We start from the raw sequence: 23,351 nt of genomic DNA, 5'->3' as shown, positions 1-23,351 counted from the left end.
TCAAACCGTCAGAAACAGACTCCATGAGGGTGGTATGAGGGCCCGACTTCCACAGGTGGGGGTTGTGCTTACAGCCCAACACCGTGCAGGACGTTTGGCATTTGCCAGAGAACACCAAGATTGGCAAATTCGCCACTGGCGCCCTGTGCTCTTCACAGATGAAAGCAGGTTCACACTGAGCACATGTGACAGACGTGACAGAGTCTGGAGTGGAGAACGTTCTGCTGCCTGCAACATCCTCCAGCATGACCGGTTTGGCGGTGGGTCAGTCATGGTGTGGGGTGGCATTTCTTTGGGGGGCCGCACAGCCCTCCATGTGCTCACCAGAGGTAGCCTGACTGCCATTAGGTACCGAGATGAGATCCTCAGACCCCTTGTGAGACCATATGCTGGTGCGGTTGGCCCTGGGTTCCTCCTAATGCAAGACAATGCTAGACCTCATGTGGCTGGAGTGTGTCAGCAGTTCCTGCAAAAGGAAGGCATTGATGCTATGGACTGGCCCGCCCGTTCCCCAGACCTGAATCCAATTGAGCACATCTGGGACATCATGTCTCGCTCCATCCACCAACGCCACGTTGCACCACAGACTGTCCAGGAGTTGGCAGATGCTTTAGTCCATGTCTGGGAGGAGATCCATCAGGAGACCATCCACCACCTCATCAGGAGCATGTCCAGGCGTTGTAGGGAGGTCATACAGGCACGTGGAGGCCACACACACTATTGAGCCTCATTTTGACTTGTTTTAAGGGCATTACATCAAAGTTGGATCAGCCTGTAGTGTGGTTTTCCACTTTAATTTTGAGTGTGACTCCAAATCCAGACCTCCATGGGTTGATAAATTGGATTTCCATTGATTATTTTTGTGTGATTTTGTTGTCAGCACATTCAACTATGTAAAGAAAAAAGCATTTAATAAGATTATTTCTTTCATTCAGATCTAGGATGTGTTGTTTAAATGTTCCCTTTATTTTTTTGAGCAGTATATATATATTCCATCAAAACCTCAATATAAAATTGAAAAATTCTGATTTTCTACTTTAGAATGGTAATGTTCAGAATAACCATGTTCAGAATAACCCTGAGGAGCCAGTCAGCCAGTAAGGTATCCTTACAGGTTAGTTTGGGCAGTTTGGAGAAGCTTGGCCGGTTTGGAGAAGTTTTGCCGGTTTGGAGAAGCTTGGACAGTTTGGAGAAGCTTGGCCAGTTTGGAGAAGCTTGGCCAGTTTGGAGAAGCTTAGCCAATTTGGAGAAGCTTGGCCAGTTTGGAGAAGTTTTGCCAGTTTGGAGAAGTTTTGCCAGTTTGGAGAAGTTTGGCCAGTTTGGAGAAGCTTGGCCAGTTTGGAGAAGTTTTGCCGGTTTGGAGAAGTTTTGCCGGTTTGGAGAAGCTTGGCCAGTTTGGAGAAGCTTGGCCAGTTTGGTGAAGTTTTGCCGGTTTGGAGAAGCTTGGCCAGTTTGGAGAAGCTTGGCCGGTTTGGAGAAGTTTTGCCAGTTTGGAGAAGCTTGGCCAGGTTGGAGAAGGTTGGCCAGTTTGAAGAAGCTTGGCCGGTTTGGAGAAGCTTGGCCAGTTTGGAGAAGTTTTGCCGGTTTGGAGAAGTTTGGACAGTTTGGAGAAGCTTGGCCAGTTTGGAGAAGCTTGGCCAGTTTGGAGAAGTTTTGCCGGTTTGGAGAAGTTTGGACAGTTTGGAGAAGCTTGGCCAGTTTGGGAGAGTGGGGTGTGGTAATCAATGTTTAAAACCAACAGCCCATCCCTCTCTTCCTCACTCCCTCGCTCTCTCTTTCTCTGACTGTCCAACTCCTCGCACAACTTCGGTGAGTGAAAAACTTGTACCTGAGTGCCTCGCTGCTAAAATGCTTCAGTTTGTTTTATCTGCGTGTGTCTCTGATATGTTAGACGTGCCAAATTATACATTCTCATTGGGTGGTTTACAACATTTATTTGCAATTGTGTGTAGTTTAATGTTTTATAGTGATTAATACTTTACTGCAAAAGTTTGAATGACTTCAGGGTGTGCTTTGCAACAGTTAGTAAGCGCCATTCTGCATTGTTTGTGATCTTGAGCCAAGCTCTGCGGAGGGCGTAACTCTGTCCGCCTGTGCATTCAAACATGTGTGGGTGCTACTCAGAGCACTACGCAGTTCAAATGAAAGAATCTCTCTTCTACATTTACATTTAAGTCATTTAGCAGACGCTCTTATCCAGAGCGACTTACAAATCTTCCTCCTCCTCCCCTCTCTCTCTTCCTCCCTCAATCCTTCCATAGTGCAGAACACTACCTCTTTCTATCCTTCACACCCCCCTCTCTCTCGCTCTCTCTTTCCTTCACTCTGTCCTTACCATAAGCTCTCTCTCCCCTCGCTCTGACCATTCTGTGAGTAGAGTGTGTTTCTAGTTATCAGATGGGCAGTCAGAGGGGTGGTAAGAAGGTGTGTCTGGTTGGATGCCTGCCGGTCCTGGGGCAACTGACAGTGACTCAGAGAGAGATCAGTGGAGTCCACCACAGTGACTGGGATTGTTCTTTACAACTATAATGTTGTGCTTACCATGTTCATACTGTATGGTCGCACTTACTGCAAGTCACTGTGGAGAGGAGAGTCAGCTAAATGAGGGATTTACATTACAGACGCTTCCTTAAACTCAGAAACTAGACTACGGGTAGGCAGAGAAAGAGAGAATAGAGAGAGCAACCTCCCTACATAGTGGCGAGGTATGTGAAGGGACAGAGTGAAGAGACACACCTTAACCAAACTAGATAGAAAGAGGGTGGAGACAGGTGAGGGGTGGGGGAGGTGCTGGGATTTCTATGTTATTGTTTGCCTGAAATTACCAACGCGCCTTTCAGCCTCTCCACCAATTTCCTCCCATCTGTCTTCCTGTCTATGTGTCTGTCCCTCTCTCTCTCTATACAGTATATATTCTTTCTCTCCTTAATAAAATCCCCCAGAGTTAATGAGAGAGACATGCAAGGGCGTTGGCTAGAGCCATGTCTGTTTGTGTTTAAACAACTCAGCCCTCTCTTCTCTTCCTTTCTCCACTGCATATCCGCCTCTCTCTCGCTCTTCTTTCTCTCTCTCTCTCTCCCTATGTATCCATCTCTAACCTCTCTCTGCCTCTCTCCCTCTCTAATTACCTCTGTTGCGTTGCTCTCCATCTCTCCTCCCCATCTTTCTCTTCCTCCCTTTGTGGTAGAGATGTAGAACTTGTTTGCAGTAGTGGGGAGTGGTGTGTGTGTGTGTGTGTGTGTGTGTGTGTGTGTGTGTGTGTGTGTGTGTGTGTGTGTGTGTGTGTGTGTGTGTGTGTGTGTGTGTGTGTGTGTGTGTGTGTGTCTGTGTGTGTGTGTGTGTGTAGTTAAGTCTTTGCTTCGTGTGCAACAACCGTTAATATTCTTTAAACCCTCTATTCAACCTGAACCAGTGTCAACATGACTTTATTTCCCAGACATGTATGGAATGGTAACCTGGGTGTAAGATAAACATAGATTTAAATTGGATTATTCAGTCAACAATAGAACATTTCTCTTTAACTTAGTTTCTGGGATTTCACATTTCAAAAAGTCAAATAAATGGATCAAATAATTCATATAATGTTGATAATATTAGATGTATTATACTGTGAATACAGAGTAACCAAACATTCCTCTCTCTGTGTGTGGACATAATTTATTATGATCTGCTATCATAATAAAACATTGATAATACCGTAAATTAATAACCTACATTTGTACCTCCATTCTCTCTCTCTCTCTCTCTCTCTCTCTCTCTCTCTCTCTCTCTCTCTCTCTCTTTCTCTCTCTCTTTCTCTCTCTCTCTCTTTCTCTCTCTCCCTGTCCCTCTCTCTCCCTGTCCCTCTCTCTCCCTGTCCCTGTCCCCCTCTCTCTCTCTCTCTCTCTCTCTCTCTCTGTGTGTGTGTTGTAGTCACCATGTCACAGGTCCAGCAGGCTATGGCATTGCTCATCGCAGCCTTCCACAAGTACTCTGGCAAGGAGGGCGACAAGACAACCCTGAGCAAGGGAGAACTCAAAGATCTGCTCAACGCTGAGCTTGGAGAGATCATGGGGGTGAGTGGATCCTAGGAACAGTTCAGTTCAATCATGCTTTATTAGTAGCACGACCAAATACAATACTGCTAAAGACAGACACTACTGAAATATTGAATTGCTTGGAATATCAAACACATGACCCGCCTCATCCAATAGAATAACTTAATCTCTCACACCTTTATAAACAAATAACAACTGTATGGATTCTAGTTGTAACTGCTGAAATCAAAGTCTCACCCATTACCTCTCTCTCTCTCTCTCTCTGATCATTATAACAGAAAAACACTGACCAGGCAAAGGTTGACAAGATCTTCAAAGATCTGGACGCTAACTCAGATGGCAGTGTGGACTTCCAGGAGTACGTCACACTGGTGACCTGCCTCACCATGATGTGCAATGAGTTCTTCACCAAGAAGTGAAACAGCTCCCCCTGCCCACTCTCCACAGAACACCAGCTCTTGCTCCATGAGTGAATTCATGATAAGATTAGCCAGATCCTCAATGCAGGTTCAGAAGGACAGAGATGCAGGTTTACACACATACACAGAAAAAGGGTTGGGTTGGTTATACACACCACACATAGACAGACAGGTGAAGGACACATACACTGACCTGTACACATACAGACATATAGGCTACAATCTCATGAGATGGAGAGGAAGCTCTTTGGTTTGTTTAAAGTAAAAAATGAAATAAACTATTTTAATATGTTTGGAAGAAAGCTGACTTATCATTTGTGCAGGTGTGTGCGTGTTTGTGCATGTGTGATTGGCTGTGTATGTCCGAAATAGGATACAGCAAGCAACATGAATCAAACATGAACCTTTGTTTTCCGACACCTGGTGAAATAATACAATTTGTTGATTATGTCAACATAAACCAAACATACAATGAAATTAGGGGTTATGAGGCATACCTTATATTTGACTACTTAATTACGTCACAATACTGTTATCTACTCCAGAGCCAGTAAGAATACAGGAAGTCAACTGTTACTGTGAAGGTCCAATAGAGCCACATATAGAAGCATCTCCAAGATGAAGCCTCCTACCCAGCAACATGAAACAACAAAGATAATATCCTAATAATTATACTGTATCACAGGTCTCCATATAGAACCATCTCCAAGATGAAGCCTCCTACCCAGCAACATGAAACAACAAAGATAATATCCTAATAATTATACTGTATCGCAGGTCTCCATATAGAACCATCTCCAAGATGAAGCCTCCTACCCAGCAACATGAAACAACAAAGATAATATCCTAATAATTATACTGTATCACAGGTCTCCATATAGAACCTATTGGACAATACTGAAGATGAAAATTAAGATTAGCCATAGTCCAGCAATCGCCTAGCCTTAGATTTAATCTAAGACAAGGCTGCGTGAGGAAGTTTGCACATGTCTATGACCAGATGACCATCACCGCGGGTCAGAGCAGGAAGGTAGGGGAAAGCAACAGCGGCAACATAAAAATAGTGCGTAAAGTAGCACGCAGTAGAAGGAAAGGTTGTTCAGGTGTCAGGAAGAGGTGTCCTGAGAGTCTGTGGCCGTATGTTTCAAGCGTCTCAGAGTAGGAGTGCTGATTTAGGATCAGTTTTGCCTGTTTAGATCAATATGAATGATATTACTTGGACAGAGGGGGACCTGATCCTAGATCAGCACTCCTCCTCAGAGGCATGATACACACAGCCCCTGGTCACGCAGCCACTCGGTTGAATCTAACACATCTCTATGATGCATTAGTCTTGATCAGGGTTGGGGTCAATTCTTCTGACATTCTAGTCTGAACTCCTACTGAACTCCTACAGAGAACTTCCATGTCAAATTCAACTGATGAGAATTGAAATTGATTGACACAACTCTGGTGTCAATAAAAGTAACATTTAGGCCTACAGTAATCCAGGGTACTTGATATGTGAGAGTGAGACTAGAAGGTGGAGGTTGTTGTGCTCCAACCCAGTGCAGAGGAGACCGACAGGGCCGAGTGAGGCCAGGAAAGAGTGAGGCTGTTCTGAGCTGAGCTCTTGGTTGTTCTCTCAACCATCAAGGTTTCGGCCAGAACATCTGAGCAGAGCCACCAGTGGGTTCTCATTACTGTGTGTGTGTGTGTGTGTGTGTGTGTGTGTGTGTGTGTGTGTGTGTGTGTGTGTGTGTGTGTGTGTGTGTGTGTGTGTGTGTGTGTGTGTGTGTGTGTGTGTACGTACAGCTGCTATAGTCACAGTGATTAAGTGGCAGCTCTATGCTAGTTGTTATGGTGCTAAATGAGGGAGGGGCTGAATTAATCATTTCTATATATACAATGTTATTAGCCCTCTACGTCGAGAGAGAAAGAGAGAGAGAGAGGGGAGGGTGGGGGCAGGGGGTGGAGTCAGGAGAATGAACTCAGTTAATTTTTTGTCATTGTGTAACAAAGTTAGTGACTCACTGCAATAGAATGTATCTGTGTGTGTGTGTGTGTGTGTGTGTGTGTGTGTGTGTGTGTGTGTGTGTGTGTGTGTGTGTGTGTGTGTGTGTGTGTGTGTGTGTGTGTGTGTGTGTGTCTTTGTGCCCCCAGGGCGGATATTGTTTTATATCTTGGCGACTTCACATTCAGAAACACAAAGACTTTGATGTGAATTAGACAACACAACAAACATAACAGCAGCAACATCTGACAGACTGAGTCATGTTTTCTGGAACGTTTAGAAGAGATATTACTTTAGGCTTTAGGACTCACATTCTTAGGCATGTACACACACACACACACACACACACACACACACACACACACACACAGGAGAGGATGACAATGAAAGGCTAATATCCCTCTAGATTACCTTTGCCCAAACATACCTGATGTTAATTTTAGTGAGGATATTAGTGTGTACAGTACAGGGATATGTTAAGGATGGGCTGGAGGAGATCAGTATCATTAGGAATATGCTTTATGGCATTAACTGTGCTGGAGAGCTCAAGGCAAAAAGGGATACTTCATTCCTCTTTTTCTACACTCAGAAAAAAAGGTTCTGGACAGAAGCAAAAAGGGTTCCATGGCTTGGCACCCCTAAAGGTTCTATATGGAACCCTTTTGTATGGTTTTTCACTGAATCACAATGGGTTCAATATAAACTCAGCAAAAAACAAACGTCCTCTCACTGTCAACTGCAGTTATTTTCAGCAAACTTAACGTGTAAATATTTGTATGAACATAACAAGATTCAACAACTGAGACATAAACTGAACAAGTTCCACAGACATGTGGCTAACAGAAATGGAAAACTGTGGCCCTGAACAAAGGGGGGGTCAAAATCAAAAGTAACGGTCAGTATCTGGTGTGGCCAACAGCTGCATTAAGTACTGCAGGGTATTTCCTCCTCATGGGCTGCACCAGATTTGCCAGTTCTTGCTGTGAGATGTTACCCCACTCTTCCACCAAGGCACCTGCAAGTTCCCGGACATTTCTGGGGGGAATGGCCCTAGCCCTCACCCCCCGATCCAACAGGTCCCAGACGTGCTCAATGGGATTGAGATCCGGGCTCTTCGCTGGCCATGGCAGAACACTGACATTCCTGTCTTGCAGTAAATCATGCACAGAACGAGCAGTATGGCTGGTAGCATTGTCATGCTGGAGGGTCATGTCAGGATGAGCCTGCAGGAAGGGTACCACATGAGGGAGGAGGATGTCTTCCCTGTAACGCACAGCGTTGAGATTGCCTCCAATGACAACAAGCTCAGTCCGATGATGCTGTGACACACCGCCCCAGACCATGACGGACCCTCCACCTCCAAATAGATCCCGCTCCAGAGTACAGGCCTCAGTGTAACGTTCATTCCTTCGACGATAAAGACGAATCCGACCATCATCCCTGGTGAGACAAAACCGCGAATCGTCAGTGAAGAGCACTTTTTGCCAGTCCTGTCTGGTGCAGCAACTGTGGGTTTGTGCCCATAGGCGACTTTGTTGCCGGTGATGTCTGGTGAGGACCTGCCTTACAACAGGCCTACAAGCCCTCAGTCCATGCTCTCTCAGCCTATTGCGGACATTCTGAGCACTGATGGAGGGATTGTGCATTCCTGGTGTAACTGTCACATCCTGACCATAGTAAGAGGTTATTTTCTATGGTAGAGTAGGTCAGGGCGTGACAGGGGGTGTTTTGTGTTTTTCTATGTTTTGATTTTCTATGTTTAAGTTCTAGGTTTCTATTTCTATGTTGTTTTTCTGGGTTGATCTCCAATTGGAGGCAGCTGGTCCTCGTTGTCTCTAATTGGAGATTATATTTAAGTTGGGGTTTTTCTTCCTGGGGTTTGTGGGTTATTATATTTTGAGTAATGTTTGTTTCTCTCTGCGTCACAGTTTGTTGTTTTGTCATATTCAGTTATTTGTGTATTGCAAAGTTTCACGGATTTAATAAAATGTGTAACTACACCCACGCTGCACTTTGGTCCGCTCCTTTCGACAGCCGTGACAGTAACTTGGGCAGTTGTTGTTGCCATCCTGTACCTGTCCCGCAGGTGTAATGTTCGGATGTACCGATCTTGTGCAGGTGTTACACGAGGTCTGCCACTGCGAGGACAATCAGCTGTCCATCCTGTAGTGCTGTCTTAGGTGTCTCACAGTACGGACATTTTAATGTATTGCCCTGGCCACATCTGCAGTCCTCATGCCTCCTTGCAGCATGCCTAAAGCACGTTCACACAGAGGAGCAGGGACCCTGGGCATCTTTCTTTTGTTGTTTTTCAGAGTCATTAGAAAGGCCTCTTTAGTGTCCTAAGTTTTCATAACTGTGACCTTAATTGCCTACCATCTGTAAGCTGTCAGTGTCTTAACGACCGTTCCACAGGTGCATGTTCATTAATTGTTTATGGTTCATGGGAAACATGAACATTAAAACCTGTTGAGGCTAGACGTTCCCCTAGCGGAACGCCTCGCCAATATCCAATGGAAGAACGTGGCGCGAAATACAAAACCTCATGCAATAATTAAAATTTTTTAAACATACAACTATTTTACACCATTTTGAAGATAAGACTCTCGTTAATCTAACCACATTGTCTGATTACAAAAAGGCTTTACAGCGAAAGCAAAACATTAGATTATCTTAGGAGAGTACATAGCCAAAAATAATCACACAGCCATTTTCCAAGCAAGCATATATGTCACAAAAACCCAAAACACAGCTAAATGAAGCATTAACCTTTGATGATCTTCATCAGATGACACTCCTAGGACATTATGTTATACAATACATGCATGTTTTGTTCAATCAAGTTCATATTTATATAAAAAAACAGCTTTTTACATTGGTGTGTGATGTTCAGAAAATGTATTCCCACCGAAAACTTCCAGTGAATTTACTAAATTACTCATCATAAACGTTGACAAAATACATAACAATTATTTTAAGAATTAAAGATACAGAACTCCTTTATGCAATCGCTACGTCAGATTTTAAAATAGCTTTTCGGCGAAAGCACATTTTGCAATATTCTGAGTACATAGCTCAGCCATCACGGCTAGCTATTTTGACACCCGCCAAGTTCGGGGCACACTAAACTCAGAATTAGTATTAGAAAATTTGTATTACCTTTGCTGATGTTCGTCAGAATGCACTCCCAGGACTGCTACTTCCACAAGAAATGTTGTTTTTTAGTCCCAAATAATCCATAGTTATGTCCAAATACCTCCGTTTTGTTTGTGCGTTCAGGTCACTATCCAAAGGGTAACGCGCGAGCGCTTTTCGAGACAAATAAATTCAAAATGTTCCATTACCGTACTTAGAAGCATGTCAAACGCTGTTTAAAATCATTTTTTTATGGTATTTTTCTCGTAAAATAGCGATAATATTCCAACTGGACAATAGTGTATTCATTCAAAGAGGAAAAGAAAAAACAGCGTGGTCGCGTGAACGCGCATATCCAATCTCTTTGTCACCAGGCAGACCACTGAGAAACTGAGCTACTATACTCTGCCCAGAGACAGGAGACGCCTCAATCCGCTTTCTGAAGGCTTTAGAGAGCCAATGGAAGCCTTAGAAAGTGCTAGGTAACCCCACAGATACTGTAGTTTTGATAAAGAATCAAAAGAAGAACTACAAATTCTCAGACAGGCCACTTTCTGCTTGGAATGTTCTCAGGTTTTTGCCTGCCATATGAGTTCTGTTATACTCACAGACACCATTCAAACAGGTTTAGAAACTTCAGCGTGTTTTCTATCCAAATCTACTGATAATATGCATATTCTCGTTTCTGGGCAAGAGTAGTAACCAGTTTAAATTGGGTACGTTTTTTTCATCCGGCCGTGAAAATACTGCCCCTACCCTTTACAATGAAGTTCTGGGAAGTGTTTTTTATTTTTACTAATTATCTTTGAGTTTAGAACCATTGGAACCAATTTTGGTTCTTTATTTCTTTTTATTTCACCTTTATTTAACCAGGTAAGCCAGTTGAGAACAAGTCCTTTATTTAACCAGGTAAGCCAGTTGAGAACAAGTTCTCATTTACAACTGCAACCTGGCCAAGATAAAGCAAAGCAGTGCGACAACAACAACACAGAGTTACACTTGGGATAAACAAATGTACAGTCAATAACACAATAGATAAATCTATGTACAGTGTGTGCAAATGTAGTAAGATTAGGGAGGTAAGGCAATAAATAGGCCATAGCGGTGAAATTATTACAAATTAGTATTAACACTGGAGTGATAGATGTGCAGATGATGATGTGCAAGCAGAGATACGGGGGTGCAAAATAGCAACAAAACAAAAAATAACAATATGGGGATGAGGTAGTTTGGTGTGCTATTTACAGATGGGCTGTGTACAGGTACAGTGATCGGTAAGCTGCTCTGACAGCTGATGCTTAAAGTTAGAGAGGGAGATATGTCTCCAGCTTCAGTGATTTTTGCAATTCGTTCCATTCATTGGCAGCAGAGAACTGGAAGGAAAGGCGGCCAAAGGAGGTGTTGGCTTTGGGGATGACCAGTGATATATACCTGCTTTATAGAACCTTAAGTGGTGCCATAAATAGTATGAACCAAGCAAAGAACCCTTTTTGGTTCTATCCAGGTTTTTTATTTCTAAGTGTAGATTCTTCTTTCTCTAGCCCTTTCATGTCTGAGTTCCAAATATCTCCAAATATTTCTGTCAAAGTAAGTGCCTTATTACGTTATGATAGTTTCTGCATGTCGTGTTATGTCGTTTCTACTGTAGCATTATATTTTTGTGTATATTCCTTATAACTATTGTCCACATACAAAGTGTGTCCCTTGCTGAGATGAGGAGCCAGCATGGTCATCACCACAGACCCAGACACCCCAAACCCCTCATACTCATCAATGCATAGGTCCTTGTATGGCACAAAGACTCAACCAAATGCTATTGTCAGGCTGGTAAGAACATTTCCTATTTTGTATAACGGGTCAATTAGGATGGCAGTAGCATTGTTGATGAAATGCAGTCATCGCAGCAGAACTAGGAAGCAGTCTTGGGAAAAGAGGGTGGTAAAGTAGGGAGTTGCAAGCATAGGATCTATGCTCCAGTATTCTCTTAGGGAGTTCTTCTTTACTATCCCCATGAGAAGGACTGTCACCAGGAAGGTATACATTTCACTAATTGTGGTTGTCCCCCCCACTCCTGGCTTTCTCTTCTCCTGTAGCTCCAAGGCATAGCGATTGGTCTCTACTATGTCTCCCACCAGCTCCTCTGTCAGAAACAACATTAAGCACTCTGCCTCAGATGGAAATGGTAAGGGGCGTTGCACTCCAGACTGGGACTCATCAAAGCAAACAGCAGGGCCAGGAGGGGTGAAATGTCTGGCAGCCTTCCAGCTACCACAGAACTCCTGTACTTCATCCACTGTCAGTCTGCCTCCATCACCACCAGCATCTTCAAAGGGAACTGGGACTTTGTCAGTGGACAAGGGGTCCTCAGATTCAGGGTTCTCAATGGCTGGGGGGCAGCTCCTCACTGTCACTGTCAGAATCTGATTCCTGACTTTCATACTCAGACTCATTGTCAGAATTGTAAAAAAAAAAATCCAGAATTTCTGCATTTGTGAGTTGTCTCCTTTTGAAAGACATTGCTAATGCTACAGCATAGCTCACTAGCTACATACATAAACAACACTGAATGGCTCAGAGAGGGAGTGAGAAGTTACGTGATTGACTGCCGACATGTGCCATTTGTATCAATAAATCACTATCAGAAAATGTTTTGTGTGGTAATTATTGATATATATTTACTGTTTTTTTCACATGTTTTCAGGTAACGGTGATAAATCATGCATTCCGATTCTTGCATAGATTGTAATGGGCACATATTATGTGTGTAAAATACTTTTTTGAAGGTTGTACTGATTATGATGAGCTAAGCTCATTCCAGCTATGTGTGTGGAGCCATGTTTGTTGACATACAATGCATTCTGGGTTTCACGTAATCGTCTGTCGGACCAAATATGCTATAACAAAATTAGGTGAGTAAGGGTTCACAAATGTTTGGAGAACTTCAGGAAGTGAATGGTGGGATGTGAACAATGGTAGACGACACACCCCTTCAACATGCATACTATACACAGACCAATCTCATCTTGTGTTCTCTTATTATCTTTGGTTTCTGTGAGGAAAAAAAGCATCCTCGGGTTGCTTTCGATTTCTAGAAAGTGTTTTACGCAATTATTTAGATCAATGGTGAGCTCACCCGTGATGTAATTAATTATAAATAGTAATTGCTATTAGCTAATTCATATTGTAGTTTATGTCAGCCGAGAGTTATGTGTTGCGTCAATCTTTCCTCAGTTAGCGCTAGGACAAATGTAGCCTACATTTTTTTCCGGTTTGGATGATTGTGTTATGTTATAGATACTTCTGTGAATATCTGAACATTGCATCCAAAAATAAACTGCTCACATTCTGGACATAACTTTGTAAGGACTGTGTTTGTGTAAATAGTTTCTGAAAAAAAGTGTGGCCAGCTCAAATGCTTATTGTTGCGTCATTCGAAACTGGCCATTCTAAATAAGCGTTCTAATCACTCAGGGAGCACTGTAGAATGATCACACCCGTGTGATGGTACATGTGAAAGGGCTAGAGCTGAGTTGGGTTCCAGGAAGTGGTGTTAGTTGTGAATCAAATCAAACTTTATTTGTCACATGTCCCGAATACAACAAGTGTAGACTTTACCGTGAAATGCTTACTTACAAGCCCTTAACTTCTTATGGGTACCTGGATTTCAAAAAGGCTTTACGGCGAAAGCAAACCATGCGATTATCTGAGGACAGAGCCCCGCATTCAAAAGCATGAAAATCATATTTCAACCAGGCAGGCACGACACAAAAGTCAGAAATAGCAATATAAAAAATGCCTTACCTTTGATGATCTTCATATGGTTGCACTCACAAGACTCCCAGTTACACAATAAATGTTCGTTTTGTTCGATAAAGTCCCTCTTTATATCCAAAAACCTCCATTTTGTTGGCGCGTTTTGTTCAGTAATCCAATGGCTCAAAGGCAGTCACAACAAGCAGACGAAAAATCCAAACAGTATCCGTAAAGTTTGTAGAAACATGTCAAGCGATGTTTATAATCAATCCTCAGATTGTTTTTAGCCTAAATAATCGATAATATTTCAACCGGACAATAGCGTCGTCAATATAAAAGAAAAACAAGAAAAGCGCATTCTCGGTCGTGCGCATGAAACAGGTCTGGGGACTTTCCACTATCCACTTACTCAGAGTGGTCTTACTCCCTCATTTTTCAGAATACAAGCCTGAAACAGTTTCTAAAGATTGTTGACATCTAGTGGAAGCCATAGGAATTGCAATTTGAGTCCGAAGTCAATGGATACTGTATTGGCATTCAATAGAAAACTACAAACATAAAATAAATGATAAATTCAATGAAATTGTCCGAATTGTTCAGCAGTCTTATGGCTTGGGGGTAGAAGCTGTTGAGGAGCCTTTTGGTCCTAGACTTGGCGCTCCGGTACCGCTTGCCGTGTGGTAGCAGAGAAAACAGTCTATAACTTGGGTGACTGGAGTCTCTGACAATGTTATGGGCTTTCCTCTGACACCGCCTATTATATAGGTCCTGGATGGCAGGAAGCTTGGCCCCAGTGATGTACTGGGCCATTCGCACTACCCTCTGTAGCGTCTTACGGTCAGATGCCGAGCAGTTGCCATACCAGGCGGTGATGCAACCCATCAGGATGCTCTCGATGGTGCAGCTGTAGAAACTTTTGAGGATCTGGGGACCCATGCCAAATCTTTTCAGTCTCCTGAGGGGGAAAAGGTTTTGTCGTGCCCGCTTCACAACTTTCTTGGTATGTTTGGACCATGATAGTTTGTTGGTTATGTGGACACCAAGGAACTTATAACCCGCTCCACTACAGCCACGTCGATGTTAATGGGGGCCTGTTCGGCCCACCTTTTCCTGTAGTCCACGATCAGCTCCTTTGTCTTGCTCACATTGAGGGAGAGATTGTTGTCTTGGCACCACACTGCTAGTTCTCTGACCTCCTCCCTATAGACCGTCTCATCGTTGTCAGGGATCAGGCCTACCACTGTTGTGTCGTCAGCAAACTTAATGATGGTGTTGGAGTCGTAATTGGCCATGCAGTCGTGGGTGAACAGGGAATAAAGGAGGGGACTAAGTACACACCCCTGTGGGGCCCCAGTGTTAAGGATCAGTGTGGCAGACGTGTTGTTGCCTACTTTTACCACCTGGGGGCGGCCAGTCAGGAAGTCCAGGATCCAGTTGCAGAGGGAGGTGGTTAGTCCCAGAGTCCTTAGCTTAGTGATGAGCTTCGTGGGCACTATAGTGTTGAACACTGAGCTGTAGTCAATGAACAGCATTCTCACATAGGTGTTCCATTTGTCCAGGTGAGAAAGGGCAGTGTGGAGTGCAATTGAGATTGCATCATCTGTGGATCTGTTGGGGATGTATGCGAGTTGGAGTGGGTCTAGGGTGTCCGGGAGGATGCTGTTAATGTGAGCCATGACCAGCCTTTCAAAGCACTTCATGGCTACCGACGTGAGTGCCACGGGGCGGTAATAATTCAGGCAGGTTACCTTCGCTTCCTTGGGCACTGGGACTATGGTGGTCTGCTTGAAACGTAGGTATTACAGACTCGGTCAGGGAGAGGTTGAAAATGTCAGTAAAGACACTTGACAGTTGGTCCTCGCATGATTTGAGTACACGTCCTGGTAATCCGTCTGGCCCAGCGGCTTTGTGAATGTTGGCCTGTTTAAAGGTTTTGTTCACATCAGCTACTGAGGGCGTTATCACACAGTCATCCAGAACAGCTGGAGCTCTCGTGCATGCTTCAGTGTTGCTTGCCTCGAAGAGAGCATAAAAGGCATTTAGCTCATCTAGTTGGCTCGAGTCACTGGGCAGCTCGCGTCTGGGTTTCCCTTTGTAGTCCATAATAGTTTTCAAGCCCTGCCACATCCGATGAGCGTCAGAGCCAGTGTAGTAGGATTCAATCTTAATCCTGTATTGACGCTTTGCTTGTTTAATGGTTCCTCTGAGGGCATAGCAGGATTTCTTATAAGCGTCCGGATTAGTCTCCCGCTCCTTGAAAGTGGCAGCTCTAGCCTTTAGCTCGATGCAGCTGTTGCCTGGAGCCATACTTAGGTAGCCTGTTTTCCTTTGGGTTTTGTGGGTGGTTAATTTCTGTTTAGTGTGTTAGGATAACTGACAGGACTGTTTGGATGTTGTTTGTTTTTTCTTTGTGAAGTGCCTTTTTACATCCAAAATAAAAGATGAATAAATTCCACGCTGCACCTTGGTCTACTCTCTTCAACGACGGCCGTTACAATAATACAGATGAGAACTCGCTTGGTAGATAGTGTGGTCTACAGCTTATCTTAATACCTCAGGCGAGCAATACCTCGAGACTTCTTTAAAATTAGACATCGTGCACCAGCTGACAAAAAGACACACACACACACCCACCCCTCGTCTTACCAGAGGTAGCGTCTCTGTTCTGCCGGTGCATGGAAAATCCTGCTAGCTCTATATTGTCCGTATCTTCGTTCAGCCACGTCTCAGTGAAACATAAGATGTTACAGTTTTTAATGTCCCGTTGGTAGGATAATCTTAATCGTAGGTCATCAATTTTATTTTCCAATGATTGCAAGTTAGCAAAAAGGATGGAAGGCAATGGGAGTTTCCTTGCTCGCCTCTGGATTCTCAGAAGAATGCCTGATCTGCAGCCCTTTTTCCGGCGTCTTTTCTTCACGCAAAGGTGTGGATCTGGGCCTGTTCCAGTGAAAGCAGGATATCCTTCTCATCGGACTCGTTAAAGGAGAAGGTTTCTTCCAGTCCGCGGTGAGTAATTGCTGTTCTGATGTCCAGAAGTTATTTTCGGTCATAAGAGACGGTAGCAGAAACATTATGTACCCAATAAGTAAAAAAATAAGTCACACAAAACACAAAATAGCACAATTGGTTGGGAGAATGTAAAACGTCAACCATGTTCTTCGGTGCCATCTTAGGCGGCGTGAACGAGTCTTTATGGTGCTTGTTGTTGTAATCAGGCTCACACAACCCCACACACCCCTCAGAGAAGCATGTGATATTAGTCTGACTGCTATTACACACATGCAGATACGCGTACACACACGCACACACACACACACGACTGATTGTAGAACTACAGTGGTACTAAATGACCAGCACCATCTTGCCTTGTTGCCTCTCTAGTGTAAAGTCTTGTGTGTGTTGTGTTTCCCATGACATAAAGGATAAATAAGCAGTGCTTGACTTGGACAGGAGCTCACTGGAGCTGAGTACCGGCACCTCAAGTTCTTTACTGCTTGAGCTCCTGTTCCTCTTATAGGATATTAGCTCAAAAGTATTGTGGAGCTCCTGCACCTAAATATAAACAGTACCAGCACCCAAAATGATTACCGGAACCAATTTCAGTCCAAGTCAAGCACTGTAAATAAGTCACACCACCGTGTGTGATGCCTCTGTTCACAGGGTGTTGTGTGTGATGCCTCTGTTCACAGGATGTTGTGTGTGATGCCTCTGTTCACAGGGTGTTGTGTGTGATGCCTCTGTTCACAGGGTGTTGTGTGTGTGATGCCTCTGTTCACAGGGTGTTGTGTGTGTGATGCCTCTGTTCACAGGGTGTTGTGTGTGAGGCCTCTGTTCACAGGGTGTTGTGTGTGATGCCTCTGCTCACAGGGTGTTGTGTGTGTGTGATGCCTCTGCTCACAGGGTGTTGTGTGTGTGATGCCTCTGTTCACAGGGTGTTGTGTGTGATGCCTCTGTTCACAGGGTGTTGTGTGTGATGCCTCTGTTCACAGGGTGTTGTGTGTGATGCCTCTGTTCACAGGGCATGTCACCTGTAGTCACTAGATGACCACGCTAAACAGGACAAAAGTGTGAAAATGTATATAGAAAAGCACTTTAACTATCTGTTAGTCCGGTCATCCTCAGATTTGATATGGCCAGAAGAAATTACAGCAGTTTTATAGGCTCCTAACCAACTGTGCTACTATGTGTGTTTTTTGTTGCGTTATTTGTAACTTATTTTGTACATAATGTTTCTGCCACCGTATCTTAATGCAAAAAATAGCTTCTGTGATATCAGTACAGCTTTCACTCCCCTTAGATTAGACTTTTTCTTCAACAAGCAAGACGCACAGGACTTTCTCCAAACACCCGACAGGGCAAACATCCCCGTTATTTGCAAGAGGACGAAACGTAGGTACAGGGGACACAGAGCGGGATGCCTCGTGATGACCCACAGAGGCATCGCTTATCCAGAGCGACTTACAAATTGGTGCATTCACCTTATTATATCCAGTGGAACAACCACTTTACAATAGTGCATCTATATCTTTTTTGGGGGGGAGTGTTAGAAGGATTACTTAATCCTATCCCAGGTATTCCTTAAAGAGGTGGGGTTTCAGGTGTCTCCAGAAGGTGGTGATTCTCCGCTGTCCTGGCGTCGTGAGGGAGCTTGTTCCACCATTGGGGTGCCAGAGCAGCGAACAGTTTTGACTGGGCTGAGCGGGAACTGTGCTTCCGCAGAGGTAGGGAGGCGAGCAGGCCAGAGGTGGATGAACGCAGTGCCCTTCTTTGGGTGTAGGGACTGATCAGAGCCTGAAGGTACGGAGGTGCCGTTCCCCTCACAGCTCCGTAGGCAAGCACCATGGTCTTGTAGCAGATGCGAGCTTCAACTGGAAGCCAGTGGAGTGTGCGGAGGAGCGGGGTGACGTGAGAGAACTTGGGAAGGTTGAACACCAGACGGGCTGCGGCGTTCTGGATGAGTTGTAGGGGTTTGATGGCACAGGCAGGGAGCCCCGCCAACAGCGAGTTGCAGTAATCCAGACGGGAGATGACAAGTGCCTGGATTAGGACCTGCGCCGCTTCCTGTGTGAGGCAGGGTCGTACTCTGCGAATGTTGTAGAGCATGAACCTACAGGATCGGGTCACCGCCTTGATGTTAGCGGAGAATGACAGGGTGTTGTCCAGGTTCACGCCAAGGCTCTTAGCACTCTGGGAGGAGGACACAATGGAGTTGTCAACCGTGATGGCGAGATCATGGAACGGGCAGTCCTTCCCCGGGAGGAAGAGCAGCCCCGTCTTGCCGAGGTTCAGCTTGAGGTGGTGATCCGTCATCCACACTGATATGTCTGCCAGACATGCAGAGATGCGATTCGCCACCTGGTTATCAGAAGGGGGAAAGGAGAAGATTAATTGTGTGTTGTCTGCGTAGCAATGATAGGAGAGACCATGTGAGGATATGACAGAGCCAAGTGACTTGGTGTATAGCGAGAATAGGAGAGGGCCTAGAACTGAGCCCTGGGGGACACCAGTGGTGAGAGCACGTGGTGCAGAGACGGATTCTCACCACGCCACCTGGTAGGCTACTACCGCATGGCAAGTGGTACTGGAGCGCCAAGTCTAGGACCAAAAGGCTTCTCAACAGTTTTTACCACCAACCCATAAGACTCCTGGACAGGTAATCAAATGGCTACCCGGACTATTTGCATTGTCCCGCCCCCCAACCCCTCTTTTGCACTCCTGCTACTCTCTGTTTGTCTTCTATGCACAGTCACTTTAACTATACATTCATGTACATACTAGCTTAATTGGGCCGACCAACCAGTGCTCCCGCACATTGGCTAACCGGGCTATCTACATTGTGTCCTGCCACCCACCACCCGCCAACCCCTCTTTACGCTACTGCTACTCTCTGTTTATCATATATGCATAGTCACTTTAACCATATCTACATGTACACACTACCTCAATCAGCCTGACTAACCGGTGTCTGTATGTAGCCTCGCTACTTTAATAGCCTCGCTACTGTATATAGCCTCACTACTGTTTTTCACTGTCTTTTTACAGTTGTTTTTATTTTATTTACTTACCTATTGTTCACCTAATACCTTTTTTGCACTATTGGTTAGAGCCTGTAAGTAAGCATTTCACTGTAAGGTCTACACCTGTTGTATTCAGCGCACGTGACAAATACACTTTGATTTGATTTATATATTCAATCAAAACCTCAATATAAATAAATAAAAAGTCTGATTTTCTACTTTAGAATAGTAATGTTCACAATTTCCCTGAGGGGTATATGGAGCCAGTCAGCCAGTAAGGTAGCCCTACAGGTTAGTTTGGGCAGTTTGGAGAAGCTTGGAGAGTTTGGAGAAGCTTGGCCGGTTTGGAGAAGCTTGGCCGGTTTGGAGAAGTTTTGCCGGTTTGGAGAAGTTTTGCCGGTTTGGAGAAGTTTTGCCGGTTTGGAGAATGCTGCAGTGTTACTACATTCTTCTAAACTGAAAAGTTGTTAAATGAATAACTACAGTCAGAATAAGAGGTATTTACTCTCATTCAAAGACATTCGACATATGCAGGGATTTCTCCTCTCCGTTTTCTGTTGTTGTTTGGTTACTATGGTGATACAGTCATGTGAAGTAATTATTAACTTCAGAAAATATATATGCCTAGTATAATTCTTTCAGTCACTAGTTCACATGAAGAAGGGAACAGAACATTACAGTTTCCATTTCCATCAGATAAAGAGGGAAAAGGAGAGGAAAGGGGAGGGGAGAGTGGGGTTGTTTTTTTATAGGGGAAGTCCAGGAAGAACCAGAGCAAAATGGTGGATTGGTTACAATGGTAATATATTCATGTGAAGTAATTATTAACTTTAGATAATATATATGCCTAGTATAATTTGGGTGTTACTGTGAAAAACTCTGTGTTTGTAAGCATAACTTAGTGAGACTTTTAGCATGACATATTTCGGGTGGAACTGAGAGATGATGAAAATGACTGATAAGAGTCAGGGATGTTCAGTCACTAATTCACATGAAGAAGGGAACAGAACATTGCAGTTTCCATTTCCATCAGATAAAGAGGGAAACGGAGAGGAAAGGGGAGGGGAGAGTGGGGTGTGGTAATCAATGTTTAAAACCAACAGCCCATCCCTCTCTTCCTCACTCCCTCGCTCTCTCTTTCTCTGACTGTCCAACTCCTCGCACAACTTCGGTGAGTGAAAAACTTGTACCTGAGTGCCTCGCTGCTAAAATGCTTCAGTTTGTTTTATCTGCGTGTGTCTCTGATATGTTAGACGTGCCAAATTATACATTCTCATTGGGTGGTTTACAACATTTATTTGCAATTGTGTGTAGTTTAATGTTTTATAGTGATTAATACTTTACTGCAAAAGTTTGAATGACTTCAGGGTGTGCTTTGCAACAGTTAGTAAGCGCCATTCTGCATTGTTTGTGATCTTGAGCCAAGCTCTGCGGAGGGCGTAACTCTGTCCGCCTGTCCATTCAAACATGTGTGGGTGCTACTCAGAGCACTACGCAGTTCAAATGAAAGAATCTCTCTTCTCTTCCTCCTCCTCCCCTCTCTCTCTTCCTCCCTCAATCCTTCCATAGTGCAGAACACTACCTCTTTCTATCCTTCACACCCCCCTCTCTCTCGCTCTCTCTTTCCTTCACTCTGTCCTTACCATAAGCTCTCTCTCCCCTCGCTCTGACCATTCTGTGAGTAGAGTGTGTTTCTAGTTATCAGATGGGCAGTCAGAGGGGTGGTAAGAAGGTGTGTCTGGTTGGATGCCTGCCGGTCCTGGGGCAACTGACAGTGACTCAGAGAGAGATCAGTGGAGTCCACCACAGTGACTGGGATTGTTCCTTACAACTATAATGTTGTGCTTACCATGTTCATACTGTATGGTCGCACTTACTGCAAGTCACTGTGGAGAGGAGAGTCAGCTAAATGAGGGATTTACATTACAGACGCTTCCTTAAACTCAGAAACTAGACTACGGGTAGGCAGAGAAAGAGAGAATAGAGAGAGCAACCTCCCTACATAGTGGCGAGGTATGTGAAGGGACAGAGTGAAGAGACACACCTTAACCAAACTAGATAGAAAGAGGGTGGAGACAGGTGAGGGGTGGGGGAGGTGCTGGGATTTCTATGTTATTGTTTGCCTGAAATTACCAACGCGCCTTTCAGCCTCTCCACCAATTTCCTCCCATCTGTCTTCCTCTCTATGTGTCTGTCCCTCTCTCTCTCTATACAGTATATATTCTTTCTCTCCTTAATAAAATCCCCCAGAGTTAATGAGAGAGACATGCAAGGGCGTTGGCTAGAGCCATGTCTGTTTGTGTTTAAACAACTCAGCCCTCTCTTCTCTTCCTTTCTCCACTGCATATCCGCCTCTCTCTCGCTCTTCTTTCTCTCTCTCTCTCTCCCTATGTATCCATCTCTAACCTCTCTCTGCCTCTCTCCCTCTCTAATTACCTCTGTTGCGTTGCTCTCCATCTCTCCTCCCCATCTTTCTCTTCCTCCCTTTGTGGTAGAGATGTAGAACTTGTTTGCAGTAGTGGGGAGTGGTGTGTGTGTGTGTGTGTGTGTGTGTGTGTGTGTGTGTGTGTGTGTGTGTGTGTGTGTGTGTGTGTGTGTGTGTGTGTGTGTGTGTGTGTGTGTAGTTAAGTCTTTGCTTCGTGTGCAACAACCGTTAATATTCTTTAAACCCTCTATTCAACCTGAACCAGTGTTAACATGACTTTATTTCCCAGACATGTATGGAATGGTAACCCGGGTGTAAGTTAAAAATATATTTAAATTGGATTATTCAGTCAACAATAGAACATTTCTCTTTAACTTAGTTTCTGGGATTTCACATTTCAAAAAGTCAATTAAATTGATCAAATAATTCATATAATGTTGATAATATTAAATGTATTATACTGTGAATACAGAGTAACCAAACATTCCTCTCTCTGTGTGTGTGGACATCATGTCCACTAGCATCCTGCTATCATAATAAAACATTGATAATACCATAAATGAATAACCTAAATTTGTCTGTCTGTCTGTCTGTCTGTCTGTCTGTCTGTCTGTCTGTCTGTCTGTCTGTCTGTCTGTCTGTCTGTCTGTCTGTCTGTCTGTCTGTCTGTCTGTCTGTCTGTCTCTCTCTCTCTCTCTCTCTCTCTGTGTGTGTGTTGTAGTCACCATGTCACAGGTCCAGCAGGCTATGGCATTGCTCATCGCAGCCTTCCACAAGTACTCTGGCAAGGAGGGCGACAAGACAACCCTGAGCAAGGGAGAACTCAAAGATCTGCTCAACGCTGAGCTTGGAGAGATCATGGGGGTGAGTGGATCCTAGGAACAGTTCAGTTCAATCATGCTTTATTAGTAGCACGACCAAATACAATACTGCTAAAGACAGACACTACTGAAATATTGAATTGCTTGGAATATCAAACACATGACCCGCCTCATCCAATAGAATAACTTAATCTCTCACACCTTTATAAACAAATAACAACGTTATGGATTCTAGTTGTAACTGCTGAAATCAAAGTCTCACCCATTACCTCTCTCTCTCTCTCTGATCATTATAACAGAAAAACACTGACCAGGCAAAGGTTGACAAGATCTTCAAAGATCTGGACGCTAACTCAGATGGCAGTGTGGACTTCCAGGAGTACGTCACACTGGTGGCCTGCCTCACCATGATGTGCAATGAGTTCTTCACCAAGAAGTGAAACAGCTCCCCCTGCCCACTCTCCACAGAACAGCAGCTCTTGCTCCATGAGTGAATTCATGATAAGATTAGCCAGATCCTCAATGCAGGTTCAGAGGGACAGACACAGACACTGACCTGTACACATACAGACATATAGGCTACAATCTCATGAGATGGAGAGGAAGCTCTTTGCTTTGTTTAAAGTGAAAAATGAAATAAACTATTATAATGTTTGGAAGAAAGCTGACTTATCATTTGTGCAGGTGTTTGTGTGTTTGTGCTGTGATTGGCTGTGTATGTCCGAAATAGGATACAGCAAGCAACATG

At 44.2% G+C, this 23,351-nt stretch overlaps 2 protein-coding genes across 3 annotated transcripts; both read left to right on the top strand.

Annotated features, from left to right (window-relative positions):
• Positions 1–1,683: 1,683 nt before the first annotated feature.
• On the top strand, positions 1,684–23,266 carry LOC115182335 (ictacalcin). 2 transcript variants are annotated; one of them, XR_003873718.1, is made up of 4 exons: positions 1,684–1,809; positions 3,913–4,055; positions 4,316–4,544; positions 23,132–23,266. XR_003873718.1 is itself a non-coding variant. In XM_029743948.1 (3 exons), the coding sequence occupies exons 2-3, from the start codon at positions 3,918–3,920 to the stop codon at positions 4,454–4,456; spliced, it is 279 nt and encodes a 92-aa protein (XP_029599808.1). In that variant the 5' UTR covers positions 1,684–1,809; positions 3,913–3,917; the 3' UTR covers positions 4,457–4,758. The 2 variants fall into 2 exon arrangements, 1 of the variants encoding a protein (XP_029599808.1); XM_029743948.1 differs by lacking the exon at positions 23,132–23,266 and having other exon boundaries at positions 4,316–4,758.
• LOC115182336 (ictacalcin) lies at positions 20,420–23,262 on the top strand. Its single transcript, XM_029743949.1, has 3 exons — positions 20,420–20,528; positions 22,504–22,646; positions 22,903–23,262. The coding sequence occupies exons 2-3, from the start codon at positions 22,509–22,511 to the stop codon at positions 23,041–23,043; spliced, it is 279 nt and encodes a 92-aa protein (XP_029599809.1). The 5' UTR covers positions 20,420–20,528; positions 22,504–22,508; the 3' UTR covers positions 23,044–23,262.
• Positions 23,267–23,351: the final 85 nt, after the last annotated feature.

Source organism: Salmo trutta, unplaced genomic scaffold (genome assembly GCF_901001165.1).
Source record: "Salmo trutta unplaced genomic scaffold, fSalTru1.1, whole genome shotgun sequence".
Classification (NCBI taxonomy): Eukaryota; Metazoa; Chordata; class Actinopteri; order Salmoniformes; family Salmonidae; genus Salmo; species Salmo trutta.
Note: the sequence above shows the minus strand (reverse complement) of the source record. Positions and strands in the feature narration are given on the sequence as shown.

Coding starts and splice junctions, on each gene's coding strand:
- LOC115182335 (XM_029743948.1), top strand. CDS start 3,918: ATGTCACAGGTCCAGCAGGCTATGGCATTGCTCATCGCAGCCTTCCAC. Junction 4,056..4,315: donor AGCTTGGAGAGATCATGGGG/GTGAGTGGATCC, acceptor TCATTATAACAG/AAAAACACTGACCAGGCAAA.
- LOC115182336 (XM_029743949.1), top strand. CDS start 22,509: ATGTCACAGGTCCAGCAGGCTATGGCATTGCTCATCGCAGCCTTCCAC. Junction 22,647..22,902: donor AGCTTGGAGAGATCATGGGG/GTGAGTGGATCC, acceptor TCATTATAACAG/AAAAACACTGACCAGGCAAA.